This window comes from Mustela nivalis, assembly GCF_964662115.1.
Source record: "Mustela nivalis genome assembly, chromosome: 3".
NCBI lineage: Eukaryota > Metazoa > Chordata > Mammalia > Carnivora > Mustelidae > Mustela > Mustela nivalis.
In genome coordinates this window covers 152,900,274-152,915,351 of record NC_139022.1, presented here as the reverse complement: position 1 = coordinate 152,915,351, position 15,078 = coordinate 152,900,274, and the positions used below count along the sequence as shown (strand labels likewise).

Sequence of the window (15,078 nt, the reverse complement as noted above, 5' to 3'; positions counted from 1 at the left end):
AACTAATATTCAGAGAGCAAATTAATAGCATAAAAAAGGTTGTACAAGAAATGTTTAAGACATGCAAGATAATAATTTTTGAAGAAGGATTTATATCCCCCCCAAAATGCTTATTTTTCTTTAAAAGAATTGCAAACAAAAATTCATGGCCTGAGACTCTTTGATAATTTCCATTTTCACTAAATGGCCTTTGTTGCACTCTCAGAGCTAGAACTGTGAGTGGAATGATTCAGAGAGGGCAGCTTTCACACTCTTTTAGGTATATTTAGCCTAGTCTAAAAATAATGAATCAGAACTATAAAAGTATTCTATAATGCAGCTTTTTATATCTTACCTCCTAATTAGCCTGAAATAGTAGTGAATACAACCTTGGAAATTTGTAAAGTGAACACAGTAAATGAAGATTTTTCAGTGGCTTTTAGAGATGGAAAACTGATAATGAATTTTCTTTAAAGGATGTGGCTAATGAGATTAAGAAGTTTGAAGCCTTAATAAAAAAGGATCTCCAGGCCAAAGAAAGGTGAGATGTGAATTACTTTAGCAATCACAGAACTGCTTTCTGTTCTACCTATAGCTTTTAAATACTCAGAAAGAGTTTATGGGGAATAGCTGCTCCAAAGATCTTTTCACTTTGTAGAAGCTTCATTAAGAAAGTGCAGGAAAGAAGGTAAATGAGCTAACATTCAGGTTGATTGTTCATGAACAACTTTTGTAAAGACCAGGAGAACTATTATGAGTTGGGAAGTTATTTTATTTTTCTATGCTATGCTTACTGTCCTAAGTTAACACAATTTTTGAGCATTTATAAAAATTGTTTCAAGTTACCACTAATTTAACTTTGTCGTAAAGCCTTTATTAGACGCTCATGGGTTTCTTTCATGTTGTGTGCTCAGCAGTTAGCATAGGGACCAGCAATAAAAAACTGTAGAATGAGTGTAACTGTCACTGAAATGGTCAGCTCCGGGGGTTTATTTCAAAAAATGCCTGGTTAATGGGCTTCATTTGCCTAAAGATAAAGATCCTCTCCCTTTTCTTTCCTATTAGGGGTCACTGACTCAGAGAAGATAATTGAGTAGGGTCTGCGTATGTGGGAGCAACTTGAATTCTTCCACATTTTTAAATGGGAACTTTCCAAATTCTACTCACTTACATTTTATGGAATGTGAACTAATTTCTGTTAAAGAAGAAAAGCTGACACAAATTAAATAAATCAGTTCCATATTAATATTTCTGAGGGAAAGAAACAGAGTCAAATGAGGAGAAATAAGAAAAAGAAGTGCTGGTGAGGAACTCAGGTGTGGAAGGAAAATAAAGTGAAGAATACGTACATTGTATTTTCTTCTACCCTCTGCAAAAACTTTGGATGTCCTATTCTGATTCCCACTGCCATTTACCAGTGCTGCCCCAGGCTAAAGAAAACACAATCCAAGCCTACCCACCTAGTAGCCACCACCCAAACCCCGCTATCCTCATCCCCGCGGGGGCCAGGAAACCACCGGATTTCTTCCAACTCTTTCCCTCATCTCACCTGCCATGCACTCGGGAGTGATAAGTGGATGGTATCTGCCAGAGCAATAAAATGTGGAAATACTTTCGTTACTTTAGGTGAATAGTATTCCCTCTAGCTCTGTGGCTTATCCCTTTCCGGGGACCCCTCAATTTCCACGCAATTTAGCAACCAGCATTAACACCAAACATAGCAGTGGCCTGTGATTCCTGCACCAGCACCCATTTTGATTGATATATATATTTTTTTGTCTTTTAATTTATTTGACAGAGAGAAAGATCACAAGTAGGCAGAGAGGCAGGCAGAGAGAGAGAAAGAAGCAGGCTCCCCACCAAGTAGAGAGCCTAATGCCGGGCTCGATCCCAGAACCCTAAAGCCGAAGTCATGACCTGAAGCTGAAGTCACGATCTGAGCAGAAGGCGAGGTTTAACCCATTGAGCCAGCCAGGTGCCCTCAGTTGTTACATATTTTAAAGATCATCCTGTGCAATACAGCTCAAACATTCACTCTGCTTATGGCTATTAGCTTTGCCAACCCATCTTGAACCTAAGTCTCTCTATCAATTAGCTTTAGAAACCCCAAACAAAAGCAGGTTAAATTAGATAGAGGCTTACCTCTCTCCTGTAATAGAAACCAGAATGTAAGCCTCTCAGGGAATCTGCTGGAGCTCCAAACTCATCAAGGACTGAGGCTTTCCTTTAGCTCCACTGTTCTGTTGTGGTTTTTGTACATTCATTCATATTCACAGTACAAGATGGCTCATGGGGCTCTGGCCATTTTGCCCATGTTCTAGATATAAGGAAGGAAGATAAGCAAAAAGTAATTATCTGAAATAGCTGAAATAGCTCCTTTTAAGAACCTTCCCACAAGTTCCAGGTAACATTTGTGTTTACATTTTATTGGCCAGAATTTGGTCACATGGCCACACTTAGCAGAATGGGAGGCTGGGAAATGTAGGCTTGGGCTGGGTACACTGTCTGTACTCAGTTTGGGCTGAGCCCCTGAATAAACGTGGGGCTCTGTTTTGTGGAAAAAGAGAAGGAAATGGCAGTGTCTATCACAGATCCTTTCTCGGCAGGAGCCTCTACTTGGTCTTGCCAGAGATTGAGCTTTGGAGGGCCATGAACTATAGACATCCTCACTTCAATTCTTAGGGCAGCAGTGTAGGGCCTAGGGCAGCCAGACTCCCTGGACCAGTCACCAGGGACTGTGAAGCTTCACCTGGGACTCCAGATCCTTCTCAGAATGCTGCACAAAAATCATTTTCTCTGATAGTCCAAGATAAAGAATGTTGGGAAGCACTGGTCTAAAGCAAAGTTTTGAGGAAAACAAAAGTTATGGTACAGTCAGGGCCTTTGTTAAGTCCTCTATCAATCACCGCATTCATTCTGAACTTTTAGCTTAGAATCTAGAATTTAGAATTTAGCTTAGAATCAAGCATCTTCTGGGCTCTTTCAAAAACTTCACACTATTTGATTCCATAAAGCACTAAAATCTCATAAGTTGACTATAAAGAACAATTTCTGCCCCTGCCCCTTTCACAGGCTGCTCCCGGAACAGTTCCTCAGGGATGTCACCACAAAGTCCATCTTCTTTTGTGGAAGAAGGAAACATTGTCTCAGTGAGAGCAGTGCAAGAGCTCCCATGGCTGCTTTCCCCCCACATGTATTTGTCTTTATTGTTTAACACAAATAATAAATGCTAGCTGCTACTTTTTTTTTTTTTTTAAAGCTGAGGTTGTCGCCTGCTATAATTTGACACTTGAATCCATAGACTTACTTTAGACTCTTCCTAGCAATTACTTTTTAAATATATACAAATTTGGTCAACATTTCAATTACTAGTAATTCAAACACAACCAATTATTAACTCTGTGGAGGCCTGACAAGCAGATATAGAGAAAACGTAATTATTGCCTTCAAGAAACCCACATCTAGGAAAACAAATATTTATTCAAGAAAATATCACGTAGCTTTCTTCAGACCTTAATTGGAGTGAGACAGCAGATGGATGGGTGGAGCACAGACTGATAAATAAAGGAGTAACAACATGTTAAGTATATTAAACCACGTTAAGTATATTAAACCATGTACAATCCAAAGTTAATTATTTTAAACAGCACATTTGAGGGATGCCTGGGTGGCATTAGTGGGTTAAGCGCCTGCCTTAGGCTCAAGTCATGACCCCTGGGGTCCTGGGATCGAGCCCCACATCAGGCTTCCTGCTGAGTGGAGAGCCAGCTTCTTCCTCTCCCTCTGCCTGCCGCTCTGCCTACCTGAGCTCGCTCTCTTTCTCTCTCTCTCTCTCTGTCAAATAAATTTAAAAAGTCTTTAAAAAACTTTTGAGTAAAAACAGTAAGAATTTTAAAGGATGATCTAAAAAGTTAGGCCACATAATTTTCTTAAGTACTTAATTGTACTAATTCTTCTTTTTCTTTTTTTTAATTGTACTAATTCTTAATAGAGTTAAATTCTGTATTTGATCTTACTGAGGCTTTGGTAGCTACACAGCTTCTGCTCAGACTCTTAGTGACAGAATACAGCTAAATGTTGAGCCCCAGTTGATAAAATAAACAATTTCTCTGTGTGATTTTTTTTAAAGAATTACTCTGTATCATGCTTCTTAACATATCATTTGAAGTTGAGCAGACATCAGCTACTTGTCAGAACTATGAGGCACCAGGACAGAGAGGACTATAATAGGATACTTTTCTCATGAGCTCAGAGTTCATCTAGGAGCAGCAAATGTACAAAAAATGAAGTGTAATACAATATGATCTATTGACATTCAATTGTTACTTCATTAAATATGAATTAACTATGCTTTATAAGAATACTTAGATCTGTACAGGAATTAATGGCAATTTAGTTCCTTTATACCATATTAATGTGTCCTTGGCTTTTGAATAAGGTTGTAAGTTGTATTTTATACTAAATACATTAAGAACTTGTAACATGAAAAAATATTTATAACATTAAAACATTATTTATTGGCCGGTAACAAGATATATCTTTTATCATTGTACTATTGTATCCTGTTTATTTTGTAAGGAGGTATGCAGATGAGAATTGATTATTTGATCCTTCTATACATAAAAATGTATCTTTTACTTCTAAAGGTAACTTTTGAATGAACCTGTAAGTTCTTGTATTAAGCCACCATTGTCCCATTAAATTGAGCGTATTTGCTTTCTGTTGGTAACACCACCAGGTTCTTCCTGATTCTTTAATTTTGGACATGAGGAGGACAGGAACCAAAGCAGGTCTTCTTACGTGGTTCTTCAGGACTTGGGCAAGAGGCTAGGTCAGTCTTGTGTTTGCCAGTGTGGTATGATGAGCAAGTCATTTTTTAACTGCCAAGCTCCCAGTAAGAGCCGGGCCACTGGTCTAAGCCCTCAGAAAGTTACTGGAAGTTCATAGAGCGTGCAAAGGAGCCTTTTCCTGAGGTCTTCCTCCATAGTCAGTCAAAAGTAGGGGCATGTAACTGCATTGTTTTTTTAAAATCTAAATAATAACTATTATCCTTAGTGCCTCCAAGACTTCTGCAGATACAGCAGGCCAGACAACTACTGATTTGTTAAACACTTATTCGGATGATGACTATATTAAAAAAATCCAAAAGCGCCTTGAGGAAGATGCTTTTGCAAGAGAGCAAAGGGAGAAAAGACGGCGGAGACTGTTAATGGACCAGTTAATAGCCCACGAAGCACAAGAGGTAAAATATATAGATACAGCTTGAATAATAGTGCTGGAAAGTTTGCAAAATTTAGTCTTTCAAACACACACATACATACATATATATATATGTATGTATCTTCATTATTTATTATCTGTTACTCTGAATCAAATGTCAACAGAACATATTCACATCACCATGGCAAATACACTCAGAAAAAGAAATCTACATAAAAGATTTACTAAGTAATTTAAAATCTGGTGATGGTTATATAGCATTGTAACTGTACTTAATGCCACTGAATTGGACCCTTAAAAATGGTTGAGATGGTAAATTTTATGTCATGTATATTTTCCCTCAATAAAAAAAAAAATTACTGACCAAAAAGGAACCTAAAATCGATGTCAAGTATGTGTATCCATTGTTGCTTTTGGAGGTAAGAGGAAACTTTTCCCCAGTTCTTTTGAGATATAACTGATAAATAAAAAATTGTATATATTTAATGTATATGATGTGATGTTTTGATATATGTATACTTTGTGAAATGACTGCCATATGGAATTAACTGACACATCCATCACCTCACATAGTTAATTTTTTGTGTGTTTGGTGAGAACACTTAAGATCTACTTTTGTAAGTTCAACTTTTTTAGATTGGCATATAAGTGGGATTATGCAGTATTTATATTTTTACATTTGATTTATGTCACTTAGCATAATGGCTTTCAGGTTCATCCATGTTGTCACAAATGGCAGAATTTCCTTCTTTTTTAAGGCTGAAATAATATGCCATTGTGTATATACTCCACGTCTTCTTTATCCATTTCTCAATCAAAGGACACAGAGGTTTCTCCGTATCTTGGCTATTGTGAATAGGGTTGCATTGAATAGGGGGACGCAGACATCTCTCTCAGATACTGATTTCATTTTCTTTGGGTATATACCGAGGAAGTGGGATTGCTGGGTCATATGGTAATTCTATTCATAATTGTTTTGAGGAACTGCCATATTGTTTTCCTTAGAGGCTGCACCAGTTTACATGTCCAGTGACAGTTTTTTAGAGTTCCTTTTTCTCCACATCCTTGCCAACAAATGTTATTTCTTGTGGGTTTCTTTCTTTCTTTCTTTCTTTTTAATGTGATAATCATTCTAATAGATAATAGATATGAAGTGCTATCTTATTATAGTTTTGATTTGGATTTCCCTGCTAATTAGTGATGTTGAGCACCTTTTTCATGTATTTATTGGCCATTTGTTTGCCTTCTTTTGAGAAGTGTCTGTTCAGGTCCTTTGCCCTTTTTTTTTTTTTTTAAATTGGATTATTTGGGTTTTTGCTATTACATTGTTTGAATTCCTTTTATACCTTGGATATTAACCAAATGTACATTTGCAAATATTTTCTCCCATTCTGTAGGTTGCCCCTTCACTCTATTGGTGGTCTCCTTTACTGTATAGAAGCTTTTAGTTAGATGTAGTCTTACTTATGTATGTTTGTTTTTGTTGCCTGTACTGTGAGGGTCATATTAAAAAGAAAAAAGTCATTGCTTAGACCAATGTTAAGAAGCTTTTCCCCCTGTTCTTTCTTCTAGTAGTTTTATAGTTTCAGGTTTGTGTGTAATTCTAATCCATTTAGAGTTGATTTTTGTATACAGTGTGAAATTAGCATACATTTTCATTTTTCTGCGTGTGAACATCCAATTTTTCCAGCACCACTTAAAGAGACTGTTCTTTCCCCATTATGTTGCCTTGGCACTCTTGTTGAAGATCAGTTGACTCTTCAAGCATGTATTTATTTCTGGGCTCTCTCTTCTATTCCATTGGTCTATATGTCGTTTTTATGCAGTACCATACAGTTTTGAATACATAAATCAGGAATACCTACAGTTCTGTTCTTCTTGCTCAAGACTGCTTTGGTTATTCATAGTTTTTTGTGGTTTCATATGAATTTTAGTATTTTTTTATTTCTGTAAAAAATGCTATTGAAAATTTGATAGTGATTTTACTAAATCTGTAGGTTACTTTAGATATTTTGGACATTTTAGCATTATTAATTCTTCTAATCCATGAACATGGGATGTCTTTCCATCTATTTATGTATTCTTCAATTCCTTTTATCAATGTTTTAGTTTTTAGTACACAGATCTTCCACCTCCATAATTAAATTTATTCCTAAATTTTTTATTATTTTTGATGCTATTGTGAATGGAATTGTTTTCTCAATTTTTTTTCATATTATTCATTGTATATAGGAACACATTTTTATACATGTGAGTTTTGTATATTGATTTTTATTTATTGATTGATTTGATATTGATTTTGTATCCTACAACTTTACTGAAATTGTTTTTCAGTTTGAACAGATATTTTTGTGTTGCTGTTGTTGGAGTCTTCAGAGTTTTCTGTAAAAAAAAAATATCATATGCAAATGGAGACAGTTTTACTTCTTCCTTTCTAATCTGGATGCCTTTTATTCTTTTTATTGTTAATGGTACTGGTTAAGACTTCCAATACTATGTTGAAAAGAAATGGTGAGAGTAAGTATTTTTGTCTTATTCCAGATCTTGAAGGAATGCTGACAAGCTAATAGATTTTAGTAACATACTATCGAGTATGGTGTTAACTATGGGCTTGTCATACATGGCCTTCATTATATTGAATTACATTCCTTCTCAATTGTTATTCCTCTCAATTTGTTTATTGGTTTACTCTAGTGGTTCTCAGTGTGATTCCTCGACTGGCAGCATCAGAATCACCTGGAAATTTTCAGTAGTGTAAATAATTAGACCTCACCTCAGATCTACTGAATCAAGCTCAAATCACAGTTCTGGGGTGGAGCCTATATTATAAGACCCTCTAGGTAATTTGATGCAGCTATAGTTTGAGAATTCCCGATCAACTCTCACATTGAACACATGTTCACTGAGCTTCTTCTATGCTCTGGGTACTGTTCTAGCTAGACCTAGGATACCATACTGAACAAGAATATTGAGAAATATGTTCTCACAGAGCTTGCTGTTTGGGAGAGGATCTATAAACAAGGAACGAGATTAGAGTGTGAAGGGGCAGTGAAAGTGATGGGAGGGACAGGTGACTCTCCCTCACTTGGTCCAGAGACAGTTTCTAGAGGATGATAAATAGAAACATGAAGACAATAAGTTTAGGTGTGGGTAGTTGTGGTGGGATGTGAGTGGAGGTTAGTTTCCAGCAGAGGCTAGAATGGTGGAAATTGAAGTGTGTATCCAGAGAGAATATCATATAGAATGGCTCAGCACTGAGAGCTAAGGTTCTTAGTGAACTGAAGTCATTTGGCAGGCATCCTCAGAAACCAAATCATGATGAGCCTTGCCAGCTGCATAGAGGGAAATAGGAGCTTTTATCCTAAGTGCAAAGGGGAACAGGAGTTACAAGGTCATATTTGACTTTAGAAAGATCACTCTTTGACTTTAGTTGTGAGAATAGATTACAGCAAGTGAAAACAGGTTGCAGCTGGATTCCTACTAGGTTAGAAATTATCCCAGTTTAAATTTAGGGTGGTGGCAATGGGGATGGAGAGAAGTGACTTCAAGAGCTATTTTAGTAATAAAATCAATAGGTATCAACAGTTCCTTAGACAGTGAGGCAGTGAAAAATTGGGACGAGAGGCCAGCTTGCGCAGTTAGGTGGATGGAGGTGGCATTTACCACAATATGGAAGATGATGTGGAGGAACAGACCTGAGAAGGTGATTTAAAATGTGAATGTAAACAGGACAAATTTGCATGTCTAAAATATGAAAGACTGGCATAAAACTTCACATAAGTATAAAGATGTGAATTTATTTCTCCGTGGATTCACTTCTTTCTTAGAGAAAAATTTAAAAAACAAACAAACAAAACCCCTTTCATCTCTGTGCTAAAAAGTTCTTTCTTACTTCAGATACATATATAAATTTGCTCAGGCATATATCCTCCCTTTTACTTAATAGTCTCTCTTTTAACTGAAAGAATTACAGATTATGGAAATTGGATGATTAAAAAGTAGATCGTGAAATAACTACCTATTTCAAGTTTCCTTAAGTAAGGAATTAAGTGGAATTTTTAATTAATTTTAAATTAATTTAAATTAATTTAATTAATTTTTTTTTTGTTAAAGATTTATTTATTTATTTGACAGAGAGAGATTACAAGCAGGCAGAGAGGCAGGCAGAGAGAGAGGAGGAAGCAGGCTCCCTGCTGAGCAGAGAGCCCGATGCGGGACTCGATCCCAGGACCCTGAGATCATGACCTGAGCCGAAGGCAGCGGCTTAACCCACTGAGCCACCCAGGCTCCCAATTTAATTAATTTTTAATTAAGTGGAATTTTTAACACACTTCCATTTGTGTTACAAAATACTTGTGCATGGCCTGCTCGGGGTTTTTTTTTCTTTTTCTTTTCTTTTTTTTGCTTATAATCTAGACCTGATATTTACCTGGAAAATTGGGTTAATGAATTCTTTCTGACTTTCCTCACTTTGTACCAGGATGCTATTAGCATTGGTTTTTCAAGGCTCTGGCCAGAGATTTGTTAAGGGACCAGCAACCTAACAGATATTAAAGTGAGTTAATGCTCTGGCTATTTCCAGCAAGGGAACTATTTCTTTTCAGTGTTTGGGAAAACTGCTGTTCCTCCAACCAGCCTGGGGTATGCAGCAAGGGACCTCCACTTCCACTGCCTCCTTTCTACCAAGTGTAGTGTCCCCGCCTCCCTGCACAGCTGACACAAGTGCCCGGGCCACAGTGGTGGACTGTGAAATCTCCACTTGCAACATGGCCCATTTTCCTATCCATCCTTCTCTCTTCCCAAATGTTCTTTGTCAGGGCTGGGATTTCTTCTGCTTCTCTCAAGTACCTGCAGCTTTTTGAGAGCATGACATGGATCTGATGTCAGCCCTAGATGCTTTTACTCTGGCTTCATTTGTACTGAGCTACCAAGAATGCCTCTAAATATCTTCTCTAGCTTCCAGGTTGTTGCAGTTTCCCCCTGGGGTTTGTATGCTCTGTTTTAGTTGGGCTTGTGAAGAGAGAGCCAGAGACCTGTGCTCAAGTTGTTCTCTTGCCTCATGATTCATAAAGAAATGGATTACATGAATGAAATGATGAGCTTTAGGGTTAGAACAATCACTTTAAGTTTTTTGGGTGGATTTTGGAGAAGGGTGGTGGGAAGGATGGTAGAGGAGAGGCTGATATTGTTCCAGGTAGGGGCGGTGCCCATCGGTATGGAATGGGGTAATGGGTGCCTTAAAAACATACACAGGAGGTAAAATAGACTACTTCTTCAAGAACTGGATATTAGGAATGATAAGAGAGGAATAAACTTCGGATGGCACTAACATTTTAGGTCAGAAGTCATAGCTTTATAGGGTCATCAACTGAGATGGAGAAATTCTGAGGGAGGACCAAAACTGAAGGGGAGTTGGTGGGTTTAGTTTAGGTCTCCATGGGTTTGAAGTACCTCATAGGCATTTAAAGCGGAGATATTCAAACTGTCAACCCAATTTAGCTCCCAGCTGGTTCTATGGTCTTTTAGCTAGCATCTTGGTTGGCTCTTGGGATTCACTCCAACTTAATTATCTCTACCTTCCTGAACCTATTCCGTGTTATTTTCTTGGAAACTGTGTTTGAACATCAGACCCCTCCCCTATGTCTTAACCCAACATCCTTAAATATTTAGCTTCCAGGTCTTTCCTGCAGGACTCCATTCCTCCCCAAGAGCTGCTTAGGCATCTTTGTCGTTCTGAGCATGGCATAGAGCAGGGTAGGCTCCTGGCTCCAGGTCATGCGAAAAGCAAAGGACCTGGCATCCAAATTGAGGGTATTTTGGGTTGCATATCTTTCTAAATCTTCCCCAAATATAATTAAAAGAGAAAATTTTTGTTTTTATTCATTGTAGATATAGAATATTTCATCTAAGATAGGGATTAAGCATAAATCTGTTTAGGCTGCACCGAGCACCTAATCATAGCTTGTATCTTTTTATGAGAAAATGTGTTCCACATCCCTGTGAAATTTTTGGGAAAAAGTCTATTTCTAAAATATGAACTACTTGTACAATGGAACAAAAAAATAAATCTTTTCCACTCAACTTCTGGGTGCAGGTCTTAATACACTTGATGGTTCTTCATACTAAGGCTTTACATCCATAGCATTGACTCAGCATTCAATAGTGATTTCCTTTTCTTTCTACCTTTCTAACTATAATGTGTGGTCAGTAATCAAAACAGTTCTGACCAATCCAATTTGTTCTTTATAAGGGTCAGAAGACTAGAACTCATCTGGACAACTAAATTGCCTTGACATATAAACAACCAAATTATAGAATATACTCTATATTAATTATAGAATTCACTTGAATAATAAATCAAGCCTATATTATTAAAAAAATATATGGTTGTGACTATGCTTTATATATCCCAAGTCACCCCCAAAATGTGGTAGGCAGTTCGGGCTGGACTCAGCTATGCTGTCTTATTGCTGGTCTCAGCAGCCTCTCTCATGTGTCTTTGGTCAGCTGGTGTGTTGGCTGGAGCTTCTTCAGGTCCATCTGGGAAGACTGGTGCCTCACTCTACCTCGTCTCTCATTTTCTTGCAGACCAGAAAATGTGGCAGCCATGGTGGGGTGAGGCCGCAAGAGAATTAAGAAAAACAGATCCCATGTGTGTGGGATTTTTTTGTTGGTTCTTTGTTTTTTGTTTTTTGCTAATGTTCTATTGGTCAGTTTAATCAAATGGTTACCCATACCCCATATTTAAGGAGTGAAGCAATAGATTGTACATATATATATATATATATATATATATATATATATATATATATAAATAATTTCTTTTCAATGTAACAGTATTCATTGTTTTTGCACCACACCTAGGGCTCCATGCAATCTGTGCCCTCTCTAATACCCACCATCTGGTTCCCCCAACCTCCCACACCCTGCCCCTTCAAAACCCTCAGATTGTTTTTCAGAGTCCATAGTCTCTCATGGTTCACCTCCCCTTCCAATTTTCCTCAACTCCCTTCTCCTCTCCATCTCCCCTTGTCCTCCATGCTATTTGTTATGCTCCACAAATAAGTGAAACCATATGATAATTGACTCTCTCTGCTTGACTTATTTCACTCAGCATAATCTCCTCCAGTCCCATCCATGTTGCTACAAAAGTTGGGTATTCATCCTTTCTGATGGAGGCATAATACTCCATAGTGTATATGGACCACATCTTCCTTATCCATTCGTCCGTTGAAGGGCATCTTAGTTCTTTCCACAGTTTGGCTTTTTGATAAGAACAGCTGCAGGATAAAATTGCAAGGATACGGATGAAGAAAATGGAAGAATTTGTGGCCATTTTTGCATTCTGCCTCAGCTCCACTACTGGATCTTGAAAGGAAACAAATGGTTAACATTAAAGAATCCAGAATTTTATAATTAGATTACCCGTATGTTTCAAAGTTGTTCCTGATTTTATTTTGTATTTTATATATGTTACTAAAAATTCATGTTTATTTTCAGTTGAAGTTTCATTTAATCTACATTTTTACATAATTCCTGGGTTCGAGTTTTGGAATTTACAATAGAGTGTTATTATTTTTCATCCAGATTCTGAAAATATATAGGGTATTTCTCTCATAATCTCACAGTGGCAGAGATCAATTTGAAACAATGTCATTTGAAACAATGTCATTAATAATGCTAGATTTTCTTCCTAAACAGTTGGATTGTTGAGTGTTAAATGGACAGCTCCAATGTTTAAGTATTCTTTTACATCTTTCACCTTGAGAATTTTAATTACCTCCTCCTTCCACATGATGTCTCTGTTTAGACAGAATGAGAGCTTGAAGGTGCTTTGGAGATCATCTTCCACCTAAACCCTTCATTTCACCTGTCAAGAAGTAGGCCCTGAAAAATCCAAATTACTTGTCCAAAGCAACACAGCCAATTAATGGTATGACTGGGGCTGCAATGGCTTCTGATTCCCAATTTAATGCTTTATTCCACTGCTCATGTACTGACTACCCTTCTGCTCTCTTAAAATAGATAGAGAGCCAGGAGAATGCATCTAGTTTCTCTTTCAGATTACATCCAGTCAGATTTTCTAAGACGAGCCGTAGGTCATGGTCTCTTAGGATCTCCTCTAGTCTTCTCATTCCATCAAATTCCAGCTTTTCCTCACACAGGTAGTGAGATGTCTACACTGGCAACTAACCATATCTGCCATCTTCAGCCAAAGTCTGCATTTACTTTTACAACCAGTATTTATTTCAGGAATTTCAAATTTCTGAAAACATGCTTGTAAGTTGAGAATCATATCCTTTGTTTATAACACGTTAAAAACAGTTACCTAATTTATTTTTCATTGGATTTTAAACAAAGTAACAATTCACTTAAAATAATTGTGACTTGCAAAATCATAGTGTTTCCAGATACCAAAATGGTACAACCTTTGTTGGAAATCTTCATTTTATAACTTGATTTTGCCATGTTCAAATTTAAATCATAGGACAGATGTCAAGGAATACTCTGCCTTGTGCACATTATTTATACATAGCCTTCTTAACCTAGTGGGAAATTTGGACATGGCCTTGACAAATAATTGGCTCCCCAATGGTGTTTTCAGGAGGCATATCGGGAGGAGCAGCTGATTAATAGACTGATGCGGCAGTCCCAGCAGGAACGCAGGATCGCTGTGCAGCTCATGCATGTTCGACATGAGAAGGAAGTTTTATGGCAAAACAGAATTTTCCGAGAAAAACAGTATGAGGAGAGACGACTTAAAGATTTCCAGGATGCTCTTGATCGAGAAGCGGTAAACGATAACTCCCTTAAAAATCTAAGCTTACTTTTGATCCTTTCTACCAAATCAAGGTAAACAAAACTGCATTTAGTTGCCAGTCACTTAAGAAGAATTAATTTTTATATGATCTCCCTCTTCACTCCCTATTTTTATCTTTGTGTAAGTAAAATCACAGCCCATAGGGCTTCTACATGTCACACTCTCCCCCTTTAGTCTTGCTTCAATTTGATGTTCACGACCAATCTTTATGTCCACATAAAGTCATTTTGGTGGCCTGGAACTCGTTCTCCCGTAGATTCCTCAAGAAGGGCTCAGGGAACAATATTCCATGTGTGTTGTATTGGTTATTGTGTGGTGTATAACCGGATAGGCCTTTTATACCTGATGGTCAGTTTTGCTCTATATAAAATCCCTAGTCCACATTTTATTTCCTTGAATATCTTAAATACATTATTCCATTTTCTTCAAGTCAAAGTGTTAGTGCCTATAATGTGATAATCAAATTTTCAGTTTCTTGTGTTATTACTCCATTTTTGTAGATCTACTTTATTTTCCTTTAAAATCTTCTAAGTTTACTTGCATGGTATTGTTCTTGGTCATTCTGGGTGAACATTCTCAGGTGGTGAGAGCACTTTAAAGCTGCCTCTTTTCTATAAGATACTGTTAGTCTTTAATAAATGATTCCTTGCTTTGTGATAAAATAGGATTTTTATCAGGTCCACAGTGCTTGAGTCCTTCCTCTAAACCCAAATAGGTGACTTATTCAGGGTACTCTGGTTGATTGTATTTGAGAATGGTACATATGTAGGTATGTTCTTGGCCACTGTGGCATCAGTCCATCTAGGTCCTTTTATAACTCTGAAAATCAAAATATCTAATCTTTTGATTATTTAATACATTAATATTTTCCTTATCTTTATGTATATATGAGTTCTAGTTATCAAAATAGATCTATTTTATCAATGGATTATGTAGATTTCTTCTTGCCTATTTCCTTTTGGAGGTATTTCAAACATATTCAGTCTGTTGGTCCAAATTTGACTGAAGAAGTAGAAAACTCGTGTGAATGGCATTTTAAATAGCCTGTCTTCAGCGCC

At 37.1% G+C, this 15,078-nt stretch overlaps 1 protein-coding gene across 4 annotated transcripts in view; it reads left to right on the top strand.

The window, feature by feature from the left end:
- SPEF2 (sperm flagellar 2) overlaps positions 1-15,078 on the top strand; it is a 167,883-nt gene that overhangs the window by 30,996 nt on the left and 121,809 nt on the right. For all 4 annotated transcript variants that reach the window (XM_082724239.1, XM_082724237.1, XM_082724238.1 and 1 more), the window contains 3 exons: positions 456-520; positions 5,035-5,221; positions 13,805-13,993. In XM_082724239.1, the coding sequence (XP_082580365.1) occupies positions 456-520; positions 5,035-5,221; positions 13,805-13,993 (441 nt within the window). The remainder of the gene's footprint in view (positions 1-455; positions 521-5,034; positions 5,222-13,804; positions 13,994-15,078) is intronic.